The sequence below is a fragment of the Sinocyclocheilus rhinocerous genome, unplaced genomic scaffold, assembly GCF_001515625.1.
Source record: "Sinocyclocheilus rhinocerous isolate Xijiao unplaced genomic scaffold, SAMN03320098_v1.1 scaffold996, whole genome shotgun sequence".
Lineage (NCBI taxonomy): Eukaryota > Metazoa > Chordata > Actinopteri > Cypriniformes > Cyprinidae > Sinocyclocheilus > Sinocyclocheilus rhinocerous.
The window spans coordinates 1,333,701-1,359,152 of record NW_015660490.1 but is presented as its reverse complement, the minus strand read 5'-3'; the positions used below and the strand labels follow the sequence as shown (position 1 = coordinate 1,359,152).

At 36.8% G+C, this 25,452-nt stretch overlaps 1 protein-coding gene across 1 annotated transcript in view; it reads right to left on the bottom strand.

Moving 5' to 3' along the window:
• LOC107724947 (1,4-alpha-glucan-branching enzyme-like) overlaps nt 1–25,452 on the bottom strand; it is a 180,799-nt gene that overhangs the window by 19,907 nt on the left and 135,440 nt on the right. The window contains exons 14-15 of the mRNA XM_016534042.1: nt 20,282–20,412; nt 6,765–6,882 (exon numbers count right to left, since the gene is read on the bottom strand). Of these exons, the coding sequence (XP_016389528.1) occupies nt 6,765–6,882; nt 20,282–20,412 (249 nt within the window). The remainder of the gene's footprint in view (nt 1–6,764; nt 6,883–20,281; nt 20,413–25,452) is intronic.

The window sequence follows — 25,452 nt, the reverse complement described above, 5'->3', positions numbered from 1 at the left end:
TAATCAAGGTCTTACTAGGCATGCTAGAAACTTCCAGGCAGGTGTGTTGAGGGAAGTTGGAGCTAAACTCTGCAGGACACCGGCCCTCCAGGACCGAGTTTGGGCACCCCTGCGCTAGATTAACTGAATTATGACTACTATAGATAGTGTTGCACTTGTAATATTTATCACTGCTCTGATAAAGAGCCTAATACATAAAAGGAGCCTGAAGAACAGGAACATTATATAGGGACTGCATGGTTTGAAATGTGTGCATGCATTATTCTAGTAATGCAAGCTTTAAAATGTTGTACATTGCTCCAGTTCAATCACAGAACCTTCAATGAAAGCTCTTTCAGTTTTCAAACACTGAAGGTGTTTTGTCTGCAGAAGAAGATCAACAGATGAGGACATCAGCTTGTGAGTGTTTTGTTTTTTCTTCTCATTAGATTTTAGCACTGCTGTCATTGCTAGGAAACATTTTTTTGCTTACTGTGTTTACCGCGGTAAACGTATGCTGGAGTCACGTTTGTTCTCATGTGTATTGCGTGTTTTTCAGTTTCGGTTTGCTAAGTAGTAAGGCGTGGCCTGCTGAATTCAATAACGAGGTATCAGGCAAGTATATGATTGGATAGTTGACCGTGGCTGCCCTCGTGTGAAGACCAACGAGTAAAGACCAGCGACTCTACCGTGCACCTCCACCGAGCATGGGCGGCGCTAGGGATGGGCTAGCAGGTGCTTCAGCACCCCCAAGAAAAACTAAAGCACCCCCATAGCACCCCCACACATGTTTTTCTGAAAGCAAACACTTAATATATTATATTTAATAAATAAGTTTAAAATAAAAACAAAAAATGAAATAAAAACATTTGACTCATGCGCATGCATAACATTTGACTCATGACGCATGCATAACTAATGCAATGCAATTACGTGACGTGATTTGTACCTATTGTCGCACTGTTTCGAATGTCAAAGCATTTTAAAAATGGAGCGGTTCCTTGTGCCAAGTAATTAGGCCTCAATTTTTCTAGTCAACTAGTCGCACGTTTATATTAAAGTAATTAATATAATGGCCTACTAAACCATCCTTTAATATATAGGACTAGGCACAGTTTAGCCTATTCCACGCTCAAGCTCGCGCATAAAGCATGCCACAATGCACCGGCAAAAGATTATTATTGTGTCAGGGAAAAAGACGACGTTTTAATGATTTATTAGTAAACTGCTTTTAGAGTCATATCAGTGTCGGCTGCAAAGATGAAGTTGCTGACGATGACTCGCCACCGCCGGGTGCCTCCATGTCATAAGCACATTATAATAGCCTATTTTAGCTTCCACACTCCGCTTAAACACTTGGTGTGAAATGCTGTTCAGTGAATGTCTAGGCTTATGCAAACAATCTTTGGGAACTGACTGATCTACGTAATTTTATACAATGAAAAATGTTAATTAAATTGTGATGAGTCAAATAATATGTAATAAAATATAAAAATCGAGTGGGCAAGTTTTCCCCATATTTATTTTATTATTCATATAAAAAGTAAATAACCTATTTTGTTCATATTTACTAGGCTATTATTAGTAATTGCCCAGCTCCCCCTGTCAAAGACATAGCGCCCCTGCCACCGAGGAAGAACACTGACAAGGCATTTGAATATTGCTTTTTTCCACTTTCTTTACTTTTGTACAGCCTGTTCTCATCTCCTTGCTTTAATCAATTGTACTCAATATGTGCTTTCAAATCTCTACTATTACTACTAACACTGGTAAATCGTGCTCTGGAGGCAGCGCAGTCCTAACAATCTGCGTACTGTCCCTATGTCCTCTACTACTTTACTCTCTATTCCAACTGGTCTCTGGAAGTGCCAGTCTACTGTAAGCAAAGCAGACTTTATTTCATCTATTGCTACTCTTCCATGTCTAAACCTCATGGCCCTAACTGAGACCTGGATCAAACCTGAGGACACTGCCACTCCTGCAGCCCTCTCCACTAATTTCACTTTTTCCCACACCCCTCGCCCGATTGGGAGGGGTGGAGGCACTGGTCTGCTTATCTCAAATGAATGGACATTTGATCCTTTACCATCTCTAACTGGCAACAGTTCATTTGAATCAAACGCATTTACTATTACCAGGGCCAGCCTTAGATGACGCAGGGCCCGGTGCGAAGTAGGGAGCGTGGCCCCCCTCGGTCCGTTCGTGATCGCTTTCTGGGGGTGGGGGGGGGCGGTTCCCCCTCGGTCTGTTCACGACTGCGTTCCGGGGGGGATCCCCCTTGGTCCATTGGCGATCGCGTTTCTGGGGGGGGGTCCCCTCGGTCCATTCGCCGCGGGGCCCGGTGCGACCACACCAGTTGCACCCCCCTAAGGACGGCCCTGACTATTACCCACCCGGTTAAAATCCACTTTGTAGTTGTTTATCGTCCCCCAGGTCAACTAGGTAATTTATTGGAGGAGTTGGATGTTACACTCTAACTTCACTGAGGACAATACCGCTCTGGTACTACTTGGTGACTTCAACATCCACCTATAAAAACCCCAGGCTGCTGACTTCAACACTCTGCTTGCCTCATTTGACCTCAAGCGAGTGTCTAATACAGCTAATCACAAATCAGGTAACCAATTGGACCTTATCTACAGACGCTATTGCGCCACTGACAACACTTAAGTTATTCTGTTGCACACCTCAGACCATTTCCTCATCACTTTTACTTTTAACCTCAAACTGACTCCTGACACAATACACACTCCTCCGCAGGTCACATTTCGGCGTAACCTATGCTCACTCTCTACCTCTTACCTATCCTCTATGGTTTCATCCTCACTTCCTCCACCCTCCCAGTTTTCAGCACCGGACACTAACACTGCTACTGACAATCTTTGCTCCACTCTAACATCTTGCTTAGACAACTTTTGCCCCCTTTCATCCAGACCAGCACGCACCACCCCCTCTGCCCCCTGGCTGTCCGATGTTCTCTGTGAACATCGCTCTAGGCTCAGGGCTGCAGAGAGGAAGTGGCGCAAATCAAAAAACTCTACTGACCTTAGTTCGTATCAATCACTCCTCTCTTCCTTCTTTGCAAATGTCTCCACTGCAAAAACGACATACTACCACAACAAAATTAACATTATCGTTCTGACTCTCGCACACTTTTTAAAACCTTCTCTTCTCTGTCCTCCTTCATCAACTCTTAGAGCTGACAACTTTGCAATATTCTTCATAAATAAAACAATCATCAGCACACAATTCTCCACACCACAAACTGACAAACACATCATAACTACAAATACACACTCTCTCTCATTCTTCTCTTCACTCTTGGAGGAAGATATTTCCAAACTTATCCTTTCCAATCATCTTACTACCTGTTCGCTTGATCCTATCCCCACTCACCTCCTTCAGGCCATTTCTTCTTCAGTTATACATGCACTCACTCACATTATCAACAACTCTCTTCACACTGATACTTTTCCCACAGCATTTAGGCAGGCTCGGATATAGGGTTGGGCGATGTCTACAAAATTGGCATCGGACGATGTCTACAGTGAAACATCGCGATGGACGATGACATCGGGTGGCGGGGGGCAGGGGGGGGTGCCCGAAGCGTGAATCCGTATTCAGAAAGGCACGGAAAACAAATAACGATTGCTAACGGTTGCCTGTTAAATTACAGTAGCTACATAAAATTTCACTTTCTGTTTATTTCACCACATAAACAGAGTTAGGAGAGACTGAGGACGATGGCGAATGATTTGCAAAATGTGTGGTAAGTACTGCCGCTAACAGAGTACGTGCAATCGCGAATCTCGAAAGTGAAAGTGAAACTAAAAAGAGATTGCGCATTCAAAAGCAGTTTCAATGCCAGGCATTATAGCGGCTCCCTGGTGCCCGCAATTTATATACAGTATAATTGCCCAATGATATACAGGTAACTGCGAGAGAAAATATTGAAATATATATTTTCCTCCCATCTCGTATTTATTCCCTTTAGGGGTTCCGTAGTACACGTCATTTTCTTTCCGAACACGGTATTGGGATGCGGCGGATTGCGGGGGGGTGGGGGAAGCACGATGCTGGCTCAACATCGTGATGTCTATCAGCCATAGGCGATGGACGATGGCATCGTCTATCGGCCCAACCCTACTCGGATAACCCCACTGCTTAAGAAACTCTCTCTAAATCCAGCACTTTTAGAAAACTACAGACCGGTATCACTTCTTCCATTCATTGCTAAGACACTTGAGCGAGTTGTGTTCAACCAACTCTCAATGTTTCTCACACAGAACAACCTCCTGGACAACAACCAATCTGGCTTCAAAAGTGGCCACTCAACTGAGACTGCCCTGCTCTCGGTTACTGAAGCCCTGAGACTGGCAAGAGCAGCTTCCAAATCCTCAGTACTAATCTTGCTGGATCTGTCTGCTGCTTTTGACACGGTTAACCTCCAGACCCTCCTGTCCACCCTCATGAAAATGGGCATCTCAGGAATCGCACTCCAGTGGTTCAAGTCTTACCTCGCAGGTAGGTCCTTCAGGGTGTCTTAGAAGGGTAAGGTTTCTAAGTCACGACTTCTTGCTACTGGTATTCCTCAGGGCTCAGTGCTTGGACCACTTCTTTTCTTCATCTACATGTCATCATTAGGATCTTTCATTCAGAAACATGGATTTTCCTATCACTGCTATGCTGATGACACTCAACTCTACTTCTCATTCCAACCAGATGATCCGACGGTAGCTGTTTGCATTGCAGCCTGTCTACAAGACATTTCTGGCTGGATGAATGACCATCACCTTCAACTCAGCCTTGCTAAGACAGAACTGCTCGTGGTCTCAGCCAACCCAGCACTTCATCACAACTTCTCTATACAGCTATGTTTGTCAATCATAACTCCTTCCAGGACAGCCAGGAACCTTGGAGTTGTGATTGATGATCAGCTAAGCTTCACAGACTATATTGCTACAACGGCCTGGTCCTGCAGATTTGCCTTATACAACATTAGGAAGATTAGACCCTTCCTATCAGAGCAGGCTACACAACTCCTTGTCCAAGCTCTTGTTCTCTACAGACTGGACTATTGTTTTAGTCTCTTGGCGGGCCTTCCGGCATGAAATATCAAGCCTCTGCAACTGATCCAGAATGCAGCAGCGAGAGTGGTCTTCAATGAGCCAAAGAAAGCCCACGTCACACCTCTCTTCATCAGTTTGCACCGGCTGCCAATATCTGCGCGCATCAAATTCAAGGTACTGATGTTTGCCTACAAGACAACCACTAGCTCTGCACCAATATACCTAAACTTAATACCTAAACAATATACCTAAACTCCAGAAGCTTGCATTCTGCAAGGGAACGACGCCTCGTGGTGCCATCCCAAAGAGGCACAAAATCACTCTCACGGGTTTTCCTGGACTGTTCCTAGCTAGTGGAACAAACTGCCTATTTCAATTCAAGCAGCAGAGTCTTTAGTCAAAAAACAAAACAAAAAAACATCTAAAGACAACTTTTTTTTGTCAGCACCTGACCAATTAATACTAGCACTTACCTATTCTATTCTATTATTTTTTTTCTAATTTAATATAATAAAAAAAAAAAACCTTGCTATGTGTACTGTGCTAGACTAACAGACACTTGTCACAGCACTTGTATACTGTTGCCCTCTTGTTGGTCTGATTGCTTCTATTGTTCTTCTCATTTGAAAGTCGCTTTGGATAAAAGCGTCTGCTAAATGATTAAATGTAAATGTAAATGTAAATGTATGCTAATGCAGGAAGAAATCACATTTAAAGGAATAACTCACCCAAAAATGTAAATTTGCTGAAATGTATGCACTCTTAGACCATCTAAGATGTAGATGAGTTTGCTTCTTCATCACAACAGATTTGGAGAAATTTAGAATTACCTCTGTAGTGAATGGGTGCCGTCAGAATGAGAGTCCAAACGATTTTTATGTGTTTTGGCTTATTTTAATATAAATAATAATAAATAAAGTCATCTTGAGGCTCCCTTAGAACTTTGATGAGGCGCCATAGTGGGCTGCAGGCCTCAGGTTAAGAACAACTGGTGTAAATGTCTATTATGTCATTAAAATTAATCAAACAACTGTTTTAAAAAGAAGAAGAAAAAATAAACTGTACATATTTTAATTATAGACTTGCCTTTTAGTCAAACTCCAACAGCATCGGAGCGGTATTCATTTATTTGATCAAATAATCAATAGTGAAGACTATGCCAACTCTTTAAGTAAATTTCATTTAATTTCTGTGAATGTTTACTCGAATACCTGATACAGTACTGCTACTGATACAGTACTATAGATAACTGAACACCACTGTTTACTTCATTTGCATCTTTGTTTTGTTGTTTTAATTTGATCAAGTTCTTTTAATGTGATTCTTTAATCTTTATTTCATTATTGAACGTCTACTTGAGTAATTAAATGAGAATTTGTTTACTCGTTTTTAATTACTTGGGCAATGTTTACTTCATGAGAAATGCTTAAAGGCTACATTCCATTATTTTAATTTAATTTGTATATTTGTATTAACATAATTAAAGGGCGGGTTTAATAGCTTAATAGTTTTTGCTGTGGTATTAAAATTGGTATTGAGACATTTTACTGGTATTGTTTTTAATGTGCACTTGTAGCACTCTGAGCTCCATTTAACAAATATCTTCACATATTCTCCACCACAATCAGCAAAGACAAAGAAAAACAGACTGTCGGCATATGAACGTTGAATGTTACTATACTATGTTTATGGTAACAAATAGTATAGTTTGCTTACCAACATAGAGTTGGGCAGATTGTTGAATTCCATTGGCTCCGTGAAGAACTCTGTGTTGTGGTCCAATCTGCCATGGCCTCCATACTGGATTCCATCCGAGTCCAGTTTGATCTTATATCTGGAGCAGAGTGTGGTTAAGGAACCCAAAAAGATACTGGAGACAAACCTAATGAGAAGGTGAAGATAAATCAGTCACATTACAATAAACTATACTCTTTTCTTTCTTTATACGATTATGATGGACAAAGTATCAATTGAGGGATCAAATAAACACATGGATCGATCTATCCACCAAAATGTTTAGATATAATGGTCTTAAAGATATAATTCAGCCAAAAATGACCTTTCTGTTATTATTTACTTAAATCTTTATGGTGTCCACTAGATGTGAACTGGTTGTCCACTTTCTAGAGACGTTCTTCAGCTCGTCAGAATGCAGAGCTGCACAGCAAGTCAACACCACTGATTGCTTTGAGCTCCTTCAAGACAATGACACACATTTGCCCCATATAAACACGTGCACCAAAACCGATGAGCCACTACATGAACAATTCCAGGCAGAATTATTTATCCATTTCAAAATATTAATAATGTATTCCATCCAAAAATGTTTCAAACAACACCAAACGTGCACCCACACAATTTCACTCAGTCTGTGTTACACTGACTAAATTAAATATTAAAAAAAGTAATTGCCTAGACTCATGACCGGAATAAGAAATATCTTTGACAGAGAGCATAAAAGAATAATGAAGACACATTTACTGAAAACTGGAAATCTTATTTCATGCTTTTGTGTTTTAAGTTTTAAGTTATACACCCCAACAAAAATGGGGACAGATGCCTTGAAAACTCAAAGTGCTGAACATCTGGACTGCCTCATAGATTTCCATTATAAGTGCATTCATTTTATTGCATGTCACATATCACAGATGCTGTTGATAGAGATAAAGTTGAATTGAACAATAATTTAAAGACAATAAAACAATTGCACTTCCATAAAGTGTAATTTTTTTTCAAGTGAAACAACATTAAATGGAAAATAATGTAGGATAAAACTGGTTATTATTACTTCCCTTTGCCAATGTGTACAAGGCTACACCATCACAGAAGAAAGGCAAAAAAGCAGAGAAAGTGATTGCATAAAAAAAAAATATATATAAAAAAAATTATTTATAATATATATATATATATTATTGTTTTTTAAAGAAATAATGCTAAAAAAAGATGAAAAAGATGGGGGGAAAAACCCATCATGGCAGAGATTCTCAGTTGGGGAAAAACAAATAACAGAGCTATTATTCATACAATTATTTATACTTAAATAGTTATTATTATTATTATTATAATAAAGAACATAAATAAATAGGCTAAGTAAGTTTTTAAAAAAGGGAGTAGAAAACACTTAAATTATTGTGCAGAAAAACCACATGAACTTCACATGTGCAATCACGTTAAAATAATGTGAAATATGTGGTTTTGGAACATTTTCATAGGTGTAAATGTGTGATCACATGGGTTTCACACATTAACCCCTAAAATATTATATAAAATATTACATTTTTTGTGGGATGATAACAACAACAATACAATATTATTTTAATAATAATATTAATAATAATTGTATTTCCTAAATATAACATATTGACAAAATAACAATACTACTAATAAAAATAACCAAAAGAAAATCTAAAAATCTAGCAAACCTAAAAAATATAATGATGAAGATAATGATGATGATTTATTATTATTATTATTATTATTATTAGTCAATATTTGATTTTTAGGACATTTCTTTTATACTTTTGGTACTGTATTGAATCGCCACAAAATCAGGATCCTGAAGAAAAACCAGTTCAGAACCACTGCTACATATTGTACCATATGTACAATACAAAACATTTTAAAATACTAAAAAATACTAAAAACTTTAGTTATGTGACAAGCAAAAGAGTGCTGTGACTTTTGCCATTTAATTGCCATGTAAATATACAGTTTTCACCCTCAAAGTATAAGTAAACAACTGTATTCCTGTGGCACAACAAATGAAAAAGTCTCCAGTCTCTCCACTCCTGCTCCCTCTCTCTCTCTCTCTCTCTCTCTCTCTCTGTTAACCTTGGCCTCTCAGGGGTTTAAACAGTTGTGAGTTGTAACAAACATGCAGACAAGCGTCTAATTGGCTGCTTGAATAATCACCTCCTATCCCCATGGGCTGGCGGTGGGTCTTCGTGTTATCCTCAAACACTCTCTTACTCTGCCCCGGAGCTGAAGCACACTTGGCTTTTTCTGCCAGCTTGCCAGCTTTGATAGCAATGATTAAAAAGAAGTGTTGCTTGGCGTATTGTTCCTGTGCTGAGGATAACGACAGATGCCCCCCCCCTCCCGATCCTACTCCCCCATACTCGTATTTGCATTGAATTCTCTCACTGATAGAACAAACTTCCTTTGTTATGGATATTTCGGAGATGTTATTGGAAAGAGAGTGAGAAAAACAAAATGATCTGATGCCTTCTTTTTTTCTCAGAGAGAATTAATGGGGGCTAAAGCATTCAAGTTCTCCTAAAATGCAAAAAACACCAAATATTTATAAGCACAGCCAATTTTGCTAATTTACAATTCAAACATGCTAACAATAAATACTGGTTACATATCTTACACATTGGAAATGTGCCTCTAGCTACATTTCTGCAAAACTCCAAAAATGTAAGGATACATACAATTCACTGCAGTTTCCAGCTGAAATTAACACCAGTGTCAGTAAAATGGCAACAACATTTGTTCATTTTCACAGATTATGATTACAGGGGCAGATTATCAATAAGGACTTATTCCATGTACAATACTATGTTATAATCTCACAACACTTTTACCATAGTGCATGATTTGTAAACTAAAACATTTTGACATTTGCATCACTTAACCAGCTCCATATGTGTGGGTTATCTGAAGTAAATTTGCTCGGTAGCTCACCCGCTACAGCACTGTACTCGTGATAACAAGCACTCAGGTATGAGTTCCGTGAAACGTGTTACAACAGAGAAGCTCAAAGACTTGCAGAAGCAAGATAACATCACATGGTAGCATGTGTTTTCATCTCATGTTTGTTTTTGCTCACACTATCGGTTTAGGGTTTAGCGCCACTCATGGGACATTTAATTTCTGAACTGCCGCGTAACGTACAACTACCGTAATAAAACATCGCCAGATTCACGTCTTTTTTGGATATAACTGAATGCACTTTTAGGGCCACTCACTGGAGATTTCACTTTAAAAGTGTCACAAAACGTGCAAGATTCATAGTATCATTTTGTAGAAGTGTCGCCACAGGCACATGTTCCTAATGAGCTTTAGTTGGATTTTTAGCATGTAGGCTGGAACACTGAATGAAATAAAACACGACTGAACATTTTTTAGTTTTCTTTTTACTTCTATGACTGAAATATAGATACATTTAGTAAAGAGATAATCATTAGCATAATGATTCATATAATGATGATTTAGCATTTGTCTTCATCTATGGTATAAAATGAAGACACAAAAAAGAGCATATAACAAATCTATCAGTGTTTTAATGAATATTTTGTGTCCAGAGCAGAAAAATGTGACTCTAAACCTTAATGGTGGCTTAGAACACTACTGTTAAACAGTATACTGTTGGCATATGTGTTAATGTTAAATATTCACTTCACAACTGAGATTCGGCTTATTGATTAAAACGGCAGCTAATGTTTCTAACATTAAAAAAAAGTAATATTCAAAACTAGTCTTCACTTCTTCAGCTCATATACAGCATGTAATCTAGCAAGCTATTTTCATACAAAGGTCCTTTCATTTGACTTACGTTAGTGTTCCACATTGCACTGAACCCTACAAAGTGCAGCATCAAGTTGCGCACAGATCAAGCGCTGTTACGCGCTGTTCAAACAGCTTCAACTTTGACCCTGTTTGCCTGCTGTCATTTCGAAGAACAGCCACTGATTAGTGGACAATTTGCATTATGTATCATTATCATTAGCAGAAAAGCTGACAGATGGAAGGCGTCAAAGGCATACTGTGACAATCTCCCTGCTCAAATGAACCATTTAAACCAGCCTACTCTCTAAAAAATAAAGGTTATAAAAGAGGGTTTTTTACAGGGATGACTTAGAAGACTCATTTTGGGTTCCCAAAGAACCTCTCATACCCGTTTTCCACCAAGGCAGTTTGAGTGCTGGTTCGGAGCCAGAGCCTAGTTTCAAATCGGTTCTTTGTCTTTCGACACCCAAAGCACCAGCTCAGAACCAGGAAAAGTGGTTCGTAAGTAGCACCAAAACATCGCTGGTCTAGAAGTAAGAACCACATGCGTCAGGGACTGGGGTTGGGGTTACCGTGACCAACAAGACAAACAGAAACTTTTGACTGCCATTTTTGAAATAGCAGCTAAACACGAACACGTTGAATTCTCTGTGTTTGGATGCCGATGTAGGTTTGCAAAGCCATGGACATCAATAGCAATGCAACATCCACCATTGCTGATTGTGTGTTTAGGCTTGATCGGGCTGCATCGGCGCTGCACGGACCGGTCAGTGTGCCACGGGAGTGATTGGAAAGCAGACGACTCTCTTTATGCTTTTGGATCGCTTTCGCGGTGCTTTGGCGTTGTGCGCCGATCAGTCTGCATGGCGCCAATGCATCTCAAACAAGCCTGTTGTGTTTGGCGCTACTGGGAAAGATGAGACGTATTCAGTGACGTAAGACCTGGCTCTGTGGTGGCTCTCTAGCCCGTGGAAAGGCAAACCAGTTCTTAGAAGGCTCGCCAGTTGAACCAACTCCGAACCGGCAATAGCACTGGCTCTGAACTAGCACCCGGTTCATGCTGGTGGAAAAGGGGTATCAGTGAGCAGTTTTTTCTTAGTTTGAAAAACATTTTAATAATTTAAAGAACCTTTTGCAATGGAAAGGTTCCATGGATGTTAAATGTCCTTCATGGAACCATCAATGTCAATAAATAACCTTCATTGGGCCAGTCGTGGCCTAATGGTTAGAAAGTCGGACTTGTAACCCAAAGGTCGCGGGTTCAAGTCTCGGTACCAGCAGGGATTGTAGGTGGGGGGAGTGAATGACCAACGCTCTCTTCCACCCTCAATACCACAACTGAGGTGAGACCCTTGAGCAAGGCACTGAACCTCCAACTGCTTCCCGGGTGCCGCAGGAAAAATGGCTGCCCACTGTTCCGGGTGTGTGTTCACGGTGTCTGTGTGTGTTCACTACTCACTGCTGGGTTAAATGCAGAGCACAAACACGTCACATCACTTTATTTTTAAGAGTATAGGGCCTCCTAGCCAGGTCTAGATAGGTGTAGTTTGGTGGTTTTTGAGGGGTTTGTGGCACATCAGGACAGCTTGACAAGGCAGGAAGTCCATATTAAATCCCCTTAGGCTGGTCTTTTAAGCAGGTATATGACTGCTTACCATTGGAAATGTATTTCCAAGCTGTTCTGAAACCAATAACGCTATTATCGGTGCCAACATTTGATGTTGCGGCTCTAGAGGAAGAGCACCAGAAGCAAGATGCAAGCAAGAAGTGCTGCGTTGCAGAATATCAGTTCCGCCCCATGTGGATTCACACAGACGGCAGACAGAGAGAGAGAAAGAGCATATATAAGACTCAGGGATCCTTTATAAAGAGGAAGTCTACCTTAAGCATTCATGCATTGATCAGTACCACCCATTCCCATTAGACAAGCATGAATGTCACCCAGGACCAAAGCATCCGTGACAGGCAGCACAGAAAACAGCGCGCACAAACGTGCTGGAAGAATACTAAAAGTATGTGTGTGTGTGTGTGTGTGTGTAGATGAGCTCAAAAATGAATACACAAGACCCAGAATGGCTAATTCAATGTTCCCTGGCAAGCGTGCCAGTCTAACAGCAGTGGCTCTCTAGCTGAAATTGGCAGTTGGAGGCTTTTAGCAATTATGTTTTTGTTAGAGCTTACAGATGCTTGTCTCGGAGGCCAGGCAGCACTGGCGGTGAAGCACTGTAATCAACCAAGCCTTGCTGAACAAAGAGGAGGGCCTGAGATCAAAGTAAACTTGCTCACAGGAGGAAAAATAGCTGACGAGAGGGTGGCAGGTCTAAGGACTGTTGGACTCTGAAGCGCTGATGACCTAAAGAAAATGTGTGCATGATCATGATTGGGAAGAGGGTTGTGATATTGCACCTCTCTCATGTTAGCAGCAGCAGTAATGGCAGCCTGTCCTTTGAGGGGCAAACGGGTCTTGGCACTGGGAAGCATTCTGCAACCACATTTCGAAATGTCATTGCGATTTGAATCATTTCAGCTGTATTTTGTATCCTTTTCTTGTAGCAAACATAGGACAAATTCTATTGGCATGTTGAAAATAGGGCTGAAATAGGGCCTGCAACTTTTCTGAGGGGCTTTCATAACTTCAGAAAAGTTTGACCATCAAGAGGTTTTAAGAACTGTTTTGCAACCCGGCTGCCGAAACATGGGACTTTATATATGGTTTAAAATATGTGATTTTGTACATTAATACCAATACACATTAAACATTAAATTAAACAGAAAAAGTAAAAGGGTTGCAAATGTAGCACAAATGAAGCTGTCACTCAGGTGAGGTTAGTTTGGCAAGTGTTGAGTTACTGATGAATTGATTTTTTTTGCATGGGGGGGTGATCTAAAATGTGTTTATTTCCTGGATGTCAGATTTTCGAATATGTTGGCCTACGCGATTTTGTTTTATGTAATATAATTCAATACTCTGCCATCTGTATTTGCTAAGTAGCTTTTAGTATGGTCATTCACTCAGAACGCATTTTTTTTTTCATTCCTCTGCAGTACTTTTCCATTATTTTTAAATGTAAACGCACTATGGACGTCTTTGAATGCTGCGCTCTCGTCTCAGGTCTTTATAGCAGCTTTTCGAGCATGATACATAATAAGTTCAAGTTCGCTTAAGTTAAAAGAATTTCAGCTTTTGAAAACACGTCTCTAGACCTTGCACTTTTTTAATTCCACTGACCTGTGTCTAGCATTTTTAACAACCAAAACACTATCTGTGTGAACCCGGTGTTCTAATAGTTGTAGTAGTAGTGGGCAGGTTTGTTTACGGTCCGACAAATACATGAATGGGCTGTGAATTTTTTATTAGGGACACTTTGTGCTACGTAGGGATATGCCGGTATCAAATTTTCATGTTGCGATTAATTGCTAATGCTTTTATCACGGTATTCGGTATTATCACGATATTGAAATTTAGTTTAAAAAAGTGCTGTCATAATACAGTATAACAGGTTTAAGATTAAAATGTAAAAAAGTTTGAAAATAAATAGCCTATTAAGTCTAAATATTTAAGTATTTGGCGCTGTGATGAACATCATAGCAAATACACAATCTGAATGGCTGTTTAAATCATTTAAACATGATTCAGAAACAGGAAGTAGTGCAGCTGCTTTGTTTACAGGGTTTCCGGGGTAACGGCTGCATTTAAATGAATTATTATTATTATTATTATTATTGTTATTATTTCTGCAGTTTAGCGCCATCTGCTGTCAGAGAGTGAAAGTGCGCTTTCATCCAGAGCGTCTCTCACATGTTCCTCCATGTGCTTCTCGTCCGCGCTTGTTTACGTCAGAGTGCGCACGTGTCTTTCACGCAGCATACAGCGGTGTTGTGCATTTTGACCAGTTTATGGGAAAAGTATTCTTAAAATGCAGTAAAAATTCTGAATAATTTGTAATATATAATTATTCACGGTATTTAGAAGTGCCCACGATAACAATACCGTGCACATTCATTACCGTGATATATCGCATTACCGAATACCGGCACAAGTCTAGTGCTACGTTATCGCCCCATTTCGTAACTTCAGCCTCCCCCTAATCAGTGCTGTGCTGGCACCAGCTCTGACTGTAACTATTACTATATATTAACTGATGTGTATGTCTGAATATATTGACACACTCTACCATTTCAAAGGTTTGGGTTCAGTAAGATTTTTATTATTATTATTAATTTTAATTTTTTTAATACCACTTTTGTTCATTGTCACGATCTCTAGCTGGAGTGCCCGTGAGCTTTGCTAGAGGGCACTCCATTCCAGACTCTTCCCATAACCCTTTGCCCGGATTCATCAGCACTCACCAATTGCAATCACCCGTCTCTCATCACCTCATCAGTCACACACTATAAGAATGGAACACACACTTCTCACATCGCTGATGATTGTAAGCCTGTAACATTTACCTAGTTTCCATGTTCACTTGTTTCCTTGCCTTGCCTTAGTGTTTTTTTATCTTGGACTGTTTCCGTGTTTTGATTGTTTGCTGCCTGCCCTGACCTTGTGCCTGTTTGTTGGATTACTCTCTTGGATTATTCTTGGATGTTATTGTTTGCTGGTGATTTACCCTGCCGGTTTGACCATGCCCTTTTAATAAAGCTAGCATTTGGATCCACAACTCCGGTGTCACAACTCCTACGTTACACATTATAGGAATAGTTCACCCAAAAATGAAAATTCTGCCATTATTTACACCCTCTTGTCATTCCAAACATGTATACGTTTCTGTCTTCTGCTGAACAACAAAATAAGATATTTTGAAGAACGTTGGCAACCAAACAGTTGATGATGAATATCTTTGTGTTCAGCAGAAGAAGAAAAAAACTCATGCATTAATTATTTAGCAAGAATGCATTGATTTTAGTGGCAGTAAAGACTTTTGTAATATTGCCATTTCAAATAAATGCTGTTTAGTTGAACTTTCCATTCATCAAATAATCCTGAATAAATGTATCACGGTTTCCACAAAAATATTAAGCGGCAAAACTGTTTTCAACATTGATAATAATAAGAAATGTGTCTTGAGCAGCAAATCATCATATTATAATGATTTCTGAAGGATCATGTGACTGGAGTAATGATGCTGAAAATCAGTTTTGCCATTGCAAAATAAATAAAATAACATAATAAAGTTTGACCATGCCCTTTTAATAAAGCTAGCATTTGGATCCACAACTCCGGTGTCACAACTCCTACGTTACACATTATAGGAATAGTTCACCCAAAAATGAAAATTCTGCCATTATTTACGCCCTCTTGTCATTCCAAACATGTATACGTTTCTGTCTTCTGCTGAACAACAAAATAAGATATTTTGAAGAACGTTGGCAACCAAACAGTTGATGATGAATATCTTTGTGTTCAGCAGAAGAAAAAAAAACTCATGCATTAATTATTTAGCAAGAATGCATTGATTTTAGTGACAGTAAAGACTTTTGTAATATTGCCATTTCAAATAAATGCTGTTTAGTTGAACTTTCCATTCATCAAATAATCCTGAATAAATGTATCACGGTTTCCACAAAAATATTAAGCGGCAAAACTGTTTTCAACATTGATAATAATAAGAAATGTGTCTTGAGCAGCAAATCATCATATTAGATTACACATTATAGGAATAGTTCACCCAAAAATGAAAATTCTGCCATTATTTACACCCTCTTGTCATTCCAAACATGTATACGTTTCTGTCTTCTGCTGAACAACAAAATAAGATATTTTGAAGAACGTTGGCAACCAAACAGTTGATGATGAATATCTTTGTGTTCAGCAGAAGAAGAAAAAAACTCATGCATTAATTATTTAGCAAGAATGCATTGATTTTAGTGACAGTAAAGACTTTTGTAATATTGCCATTTCAAATAAATGCTGTTTAGTTGAACTTTCCATTCATCAAATAATCCTGAATAAATGTATCACGGTTTCCACAAAAATATTAAGCGGCAAAACTGTTTTCAACATTGATAATAATAAGAAATGTGTCTTGAGCAGCAAATCATCATATTAGAATGATTTCTGAAGGATCATGTGACTGGAGTAATGATGCTGAAAATCAGTTTTGCCATTGCAAAATAAATAAAATAACATAATAAAATAGAAAACAGTTACTTTAAATTGTAATAATAATAGTAACTGTAACTTATTAATCCCCAAACTCTTAATGGTAGCCTGTACAGTATATAAATAATAAATAAATGAATAGAGCAAATCTTACATTTTTAATGGTTTGCTCTTCAAGAAACTAGATTTGCTCAACCATAATATGCCTGCATGACACACGGACCCTCCTTACAACACTTTCATTTCAACAGCAAAAACCATTTTCATTAGATCACTTGTGTCCTGCTTCATACATATCAATATGCATTTTCCTCATTTCCATCCTTTATCACATTCCTTACTTAATTTTTTGTATAAAGTCATCAAGCATATTTGAGTTGTAAAGCGTGCTGCTGTTTTGCCCGGGGACAAGCCTGTTCCAGATTCAAGGAGGGATGCTGATACGGTTGAATTATTTAGAATGGCATTCAGGTAAATGCCCCTGACAGATAATAGTAGAATGATGACCTGACACAATCTCAGACACCTGTTGGCACGCGGCGTATCAAAGACACATCACGCCTGACAGGATGTGCTTTCATGATGATACCCAACTGGGATTTACAATACTCCATCCTTCTGAATGAAGAGAAGCACCTGAAGAACGCGCCCATCAAGAGCAGAGAACCAAAGATTGAGAAGAAGAAAAAAAATGCTTCGAAGGTTTGAGCTCCTGTCAAAAGCTGATGTCTTCAGAATTTTAATGGCTGATGTTTGTGGTGGAGTGTTTAACTCAAGGGAAACTTTGTCTTCAGTTTTTGAAAAAAGAGAAGATGTCTGAGGAACAAAACTGCTGCTCTTCCTGCTGAAAGGACATGGGAGAGACTTTTTAAGGTGTTGAAGTGCTTTGTCTGTCTCTAGAATCCAAATTCATGAATTCATATAAATTCATACAAAAATATGGCTTTTGCAGCCGTCATCTGATGAGGCGGGAGCTCATGCCAAAGTGTATTTTAATGTGTAAACAGTAAAAAAAAAAATATATTTTTTTGGCCCATTTCACACATGCAATTTAATATAAGCATAAATAGGCTCCAAAATGTTTTGTGCTCCAATGTTTCAGGGGCACATTTGGCCTCATCTGAGCTGTAAACACAAATGCATGTGTTCCAGACCAAAAAATTAAAAAAATCTACTCATCTGTCATGCAAACTATTCAGTTTTAAAAAAATAAATAAATAAAATGCTGATCATTTTTAAAAGTAAATGTAACTTTTTGCCTAATATCACAAAGTACAAGATTAAGTGGCTGACATGCATACGACAGGAGTTCAACTGAAATTTCAAAATATCATGTTTGTGGTAAGATTACGATTTTCAAATCAAATTTTGATTAAGTGAAGTGATTCATGGTCATATGAATCAAAATTAAATCAAGAGAAAAACTATTTATAATGACAAACAGAATGTATTATTAAATCATTATTCATTTACTTAATAAACATTTAAAATCTAAACAGACAGACAGACATATATTGATTACTGTCTATTATTCTTATTCTTATTATTATTATGCACTATAGTGTGTATTGCTGGCCCAAATAATAAAATTTTTGTAATAGCAAAAATATCATGTTTGTGGTAAGATTACGATTTTCAAATCAAATTTTGATTAAGTGAAGTGATTCATGGTCATATGAATCAAAATTAAATCAAGAGAAAAACTATTTATAATGACAAACAGAATGTATTATTAAATCATTATTCATTTACTTAATAAACATTTAAAATCTAAACAGACAGACAGACAGATATTGATTACTGTCTATTATTCTTATTCTTATTATTATTATGCACTATAGTGTGTATTGCTGGCCCAAATAATACAATTTTTGTAATAGCAAAAATTCCCCAAAAATTGTCTGATTTGCATTTAATGACAAAGACATTTTAGCTTTGTTCAAGTGAGCGATTTATAGTTAAAAATCCAATAAAAGATTGGATAATAAATAAAAGATCCTAATCATCATCATAATTTTATAGATTACAGCATTGCAACAGTAAAATGTCCAATGAAATATTTTTGTTTGAAATGAGATCATGTGATCAAAAAGATCACATGACACCATGCAGAAAGAGTTTAAAATGTAAAATTTTTAAATGTTATATTTGCAGGGAGATTATTTTCCAAATATAATATTAATATGGGGCAATATAGTGGTGTATAATGGTGTATTGTCGGCCTAAATCAAAAACGTAAAATTAAATGAACTGAACTAGATACATAAATCAGAGACACAATCACAAGGAGACCCATCTGAGATGCAGGACATAGATATATGTGTGAGAGATGGTTGGGATTTAATGAAAAAGCACTCTGGACTCGTTGGGTCAGACTTGTTTACCTCTTCTGTCACAGAGTGGCACTTTCATCTGTCCTCTGTTCTAATTGGACGCTCTGCTTCGACTCTCATCTTTCGAGCATTACCTTACCCACACACAAACACGCCAACACACACACTGTAACGCCAGGCAAATTCATCCACGTGTTTACCTCTCGCGCTCATAATGACAGCTATTTCTGTGGCTACACAGCTGTTTGCATCTGAAAGCTGGGTTCTCCTTCACTCCCCTGCTGAAAACACTTCCTGTAGCTTCCTACCGACACGGATGCGGCTAAACCTGTTGTACACAATCAAACTCTCCAATGAATATTCTGTCATCATTTACTCACCCTCGTGCTGTTGCATTTCAGCCGTTTGTTACACAAAAGCTATCATAAGACTTCAGAAGACTTTTTTATGGACTACAATGGGGTTTTTGAGACCAGTATAATATTCAAAATTGAATTACACTGAACTTCATAGATTTGGAACGACATGAAGGTGATAGATAGATAGATAGATAGATAGATAGATAGATAGACAGACAGACAGATAGACAGATAGAGATATTGGGAATTACAACAAAATCATCATCATCATCATCATCATTATTATTATTATTTAAACAAACAAACAAACAAAAAATAAATACATAAATAAATAAATAAAAAAATATTGAGGATGATTACAGCCCAAATCTGCTTATTTTTGTAACATATATAAATATTTTGGTTTGCCTTCTTTGCATGCAATGACAAAGATCATGTGATCATGTGAATTTTTCAGTTAGAAATAAAGGTATTTACAACTAGTGTTTTGTTATAATTTCTATTATATTATTTACTTCATATTTTGGTTTTATTTTTATATTTTCAGTTTACATGTTTTATTTTAGTCTAGGTTTTAGAAATTTGGTTATGTACTTTGTCATTTTTATTATTTTTTTATATTTCTTTTTGATATTTCTTTTTATTTCATTTTTCGTTTTAGTAATTTTAGAACTTCTATTTAAACTTATAAATATTATATATATATATATATATATATATATATAAATGTTGCCTGAAATAAGTTTGTCATCTAATATTGTTTTATTAATTTGATTTAATTTAATTATTTCAGCTTAATTTCAATTATCACAAACATCTTTTAATAGTTTTAGATTTTGTTGTAGTTAATAACAACACTGCTTTTCTCTGAGATGGATATCAAATACTGAAATCAGACGGAGCGTCTACAGAGGTGAAGGATACTTCCCCGGCGGCCCCACTGCCACTCTGTAGCTGCTGTAGCTGTTGGTTGGGTGAAAGTTGAAGATGAAGATGACGTTGGCCCTCTCGAAGACGATCACCTTGTCTCCCTCGTGTTTGACGCTGATGTAAGCCTATAGAGAGACAGAGATCAAAGATTGAGCCCAGTGGGATGGCATGAGATTTGTGTGCTTTTAATCACACATGTTCTGTATCTCAGCCTCAGATGTTTGATCGTTAGCAGTAATGTTGCGGTTCACATCTGTACAGATATTGTTGAAAATCCCACTACTTTTTGTACCATGTGCATGAACTCATTCCTAATCATCCCGACGTTATTAAACCACTGTTCTGTAAGATGGGCTTTGATGATGGACTAAATGAAAAATACAATACAAATAAAATGAGAGTCAATAAATAATGATAAAATTAACTCCACAATTACATATTTTAATAAATATAAAATGCAATAAAAATGTAAATAAATAAATAATGCTTTTTAGATAATTAGTGCAAAATAAATACTTATGAGAACACAATGAGAAGTGAATACATTCTTAAAAGTAAAGGTAAAAAGTTTTGTGTAAAATAAATAAATAACCTTAGGGTATTGTTTCATTGGGATCTACTATTTTAAACAATCTATTTATAAATAAATATGTATTCATAAATAAAAGGCTTAAAGGAAGTCTCTCACTGCACTGAAGTTTCATAGTATGCAAGAAATCTCATTTGGCTAAATAAGAATAAATTAAATAAAAGATAAAAGACAATTAAGGAAGAGACAACAGAAATGGAGAAATAACAAATACAATGTATTATACTTATTTTACTTTATTTATCAATCTTGTACATACTGAAAACGAAAATAAATACTTACAATTTTAAAAAGATTTCTGATTTATGTTCATGTATATCTTATACATAATCTTAAATAAATAAACTAACAAACAAACAAATAAATAAATAATGTAAATAAAATTAGTGCCAAATACATAAAACATTATCATTCTTGTACATGTACTGTATATCTCATATAATCTCTTAAACATAAATAAAGACGAAAACAAATTAAAAGAGTGCAAAATTAATAATAAAAAAAAAAGATTGTGAATGACAATATTCTTACAGATTTATGACTAAGTAGTAAATTAATTATTTAAAAAATGTTTTGTCTAAGTTTTAGATGCAGTATATTGGAGAATTGATGGCCCAGATCAGCTTATTTTCGGAACCGTAAAATTTCGAATAAAATAAATATCAAGAAGCAAGACGAATATTTTCAAAGGATCCATCCCCTGAAGATCTTTCTCCCTACAAAACACAGACCCTTCAAACTACTCAAACTCCAAACTTTTGAAGTGCGGGACTTTTTTTTGTTATACAACTGAAATCCAGAGATGACACTCTTGGGGCAAAACTGGAGCTGACTGTCAGCAGCAGAGGACTGCCAATGATTTAGCTGGTTTCCAGCAGCAAGACGAGTCTGTAACGTGCCATTACCAGAGATTATCAATGTCACTCTGCCCCACTATTTTTAGTGGTCCAGACCCTCCGCCAATTTGGGAACTGAATACGAAAGAGAGATAAGAAACGCTCGTATTGAACAGAGAAGCCATCCAGATGAAAGAGCCAGAATTCAGCATTCTTTTTCTGTAGCTTTCATATTTAGCATGGGCAATAACTGCTCCATGGGCATATTTTACCTTTGTAAGGGCAAAATGATTATAAATATGTTAATTATCCAAAAAATGTAAAAAAAGAATTCATAACAGGGTATGGTAGCAATATAACAACAACAATTATTTCATTATTGTCGATTATGGCTCTTGATTTACAAACCTCAGAATTCAAGCACCCTTCAAATGTATGTCTTTATCTAAGCCAGTATCTTCATTTGCTTTTAAAATGTGCAGTAAGCAACAGCTACAACTGTGCTTTAATCCAGCGTCATATTTTTATCCCCTCATTAATCAAAACACTCAATAAGCACTGGTCAGTCCGAAAGACCACCCTTGAATTTTTCATAACAGTTTTAGTCAGTGTGGATTTAAGCACATAATTCTAGCCCAAAATATTTTTCTAGCATTTTGCTTCACTTCACATGCAAATATTTTGTATATTTAATATAGTTAAGAAAGCAAATTCACTATTAGTCATTTGTAAAGTACAAGGATCGAAGGAAGGAATACATCCGATTCCAGTAGCTGTTCGTCATTCTGTGTAACCCGTAACATGAGTCTTGCATTTTGGAGGAATTTACTATAAATAGTGTAGATCTGAGGGGTTACATTTTCATCGACATGGCTGGCACAAAAGCAGATCCTTTGAAGTGAAGTGAGGTGGTGAGGTAATGCTCTTCATTGTCATGATATACTGGCGCCAAACTGGTGCACAGGAGATAATGTGTGTTATGGAGTGCTGGAACTATATCCCTTAGTGCATACACAAACAGCTTTAGTGTTTTAATAGAGTTTCCCATCATGCCTGCATGGTTTCATTTCATAGCTAAAAGTATGCTTAGGAATAAGGTGATCTCAATGGAGGGACATAAGTGTCCACAAAAAGCTAATGAATCACAGGGTTGGAAGTTTGCAGATTCTGTGAAAATGGTTGGGAATGGTCTATAGAACTACATTTTTATGAACCGGTAACGCTTCAGCTGTTTTAAGCAATATAATCTTAAGATATTTAAGTAAGAAAATATTGACCAAACAGCATCCAGGGGCTAGAGCTATCTGTTTTATAAATTTTAACAATCCATTATCAACTATTCCTTACTAAGGATATGAAAAAAAAAAAAAAAAACAGTAGTGAGGCCATCTAAAGAAATAAACTTTGTTGTTATATATTCACTGTATTTAAATAATTCATACTGTATTTTATGTACCATTGTGGAAAATTTCAGTCAGAATTCTTTTATTAACCTAGACCCTTAAAAATGAAGCCAAACATCAATATATAATCAATACAAATTTTCTTGAAAACATTGTGCACATTTAGTGGTTGTGTAGCATTATTAAAATTTGCAGAAGACTATGTTTATTTCTTTTAATTTTAGTACTGAATTTAAATTAGGGGAATATGTACACAACCATTTAAAAGTTGTGTATAATAAATAACTAAATAACTAAATAACTATATATATATATATATATATATATATACATATGATGCATTAAAATGATCAAAACTGACAGTAAAGACATGTATAATATTACAAAAGGTTTATATTTTAAATGGACATTATTCAAATCTTTCTATTCATTAAAGAATTCTGAAGCGAAAAGTATCATGGTTTCAAGAAACAAACGTTTTCAACATTGATGATAATAATAATAATAATAATAATAATGTTTCTTAAGCATAATCATAATCATAAAACATAATCTATTGAGTTTTGAAAATTAAAAACATTTTAAATATGCATGTTTTATTTATAAGGTCTTGAATGGGCTTGCTCCCCCCGCCGTTAAATTAATTTATAAAACCGAGGACAGATTGTAGTATTGGTACTAGGTCTATTATTAGAGGGGACTGTGAGGTGCCATATAGGCGAACATCTTTTGGACAGAAAGTATTATCTGTAATAGGGAGTAAATATTGGAATAGCTTACCGCAGTCAATAAGACAATGTTCTATTTATCATACCTTTAAAGATAATTTATCATCAACCTTTAAAGATCATCACAACGAATCAGTTGTGTAAACATTTTACTTTGAAAGGTTAAAATGTGTTGGGGTATTAGTCTTTTATGTACTGTTGTATGTGTATTTGAGTCTGTGTCCTTGAGTGTACCTGCCTAGGAACTGCGGATGTAAATTAGCAATGCTGCTATAATCCGGCTTGTTTACATTCTGTATTACTACAAATGTTCATTAACATGCATTGTCCCTATCAAATAAATGAACAATAAACAATAAACAATTAAAGGGTTAGTTCAGTCCCGTTCCTAAAAAAAGAACACTGAGGCAAACACACATGCTAAAATAACAACAACTTACTGACACATAGTAAGAAATAGTTTATAAAAACTATTGCATGTACTCTGTCTGTTTGAAGTGAATTTATGGGCTAATTTTCATTTTTGGGTGAACTAACCCTTTAAGCCACAAATCAGCATTTTAGAAGGATCATGTGACACAAGACTGGACTGATAAAACTTAAAGTTCAGCTTTGCATCACAATAATATACTACATTTAAAAATATATTAAAATAGAAAACTTGTAATAATATTTCACAACATCATAATACTGACTAGGACAGAGTACATGCAAATATTTGGTTATGTAAACTGCCTTGAGTAAAAACTTAATATTGCAAATTATTAGTCATACACAACTCTTGATTTTGGGGGGATTTCACAGGATACAGACAGAGGAAACTTGTTGCCACAAGGGCACAGGCCCCGCTGGCCCTCTCCACCCGTACTTAACACTTTAATGACCTTCAGGATGCCTGGAAGGTTTTATTGTATTCTGTGTTCTATTCAGTTAGCTAGTGTTTTGACTTCCACAAGTAATCCACACGACTCCAGTCCATAAATTAACATCGTTTGAAGTGAAAAGCTGTGTGTTTCTAAGAAACAAATCCATCATTAAAGCATTTTAACTTCAAACCGTCACTTCTGGCCAAAATTAGAGTCAGTAATCCATAATAACGCTTCCTCCTCTGAAATAGTCCATCCCCTGTTACCCCCTCACATCAAAATCCACCAGCATATTTGTTTAGAACCGTTTTGGACTGTTTTCGCTTGTAAACGGTGCTTGATCTGTGCGTATTTCTCTCCTGATTCAGCCGAGACTACTTTTTCACTGCAGGAAGTGTTATTACGGAAGCAACGGTTTGAAGTTCAAAATGTCTTAATGATGGATTTGTTTCTTACAAACACGCAGATTTTCACTTTACAAGATGTTAACTGATGGACTGGAGTGTGGATTACAGTAATGTTTTTATTAGGGATGCACCGATACCACTTTTTCCAGTACTCGCCCGATACCGATACTTTTATTTTTGGTACTTGCCGATACCGAGTACCGATACCAATATTTTTATTGCATTTGTAAATTTTTTAAATATTGGGTACAGAAACCAAAAGAGATATGTATGTATGTATAATGTTAGTTGGTTAACTTTATTTATCAAATAGATACAGTCAAACCAAAATCTATT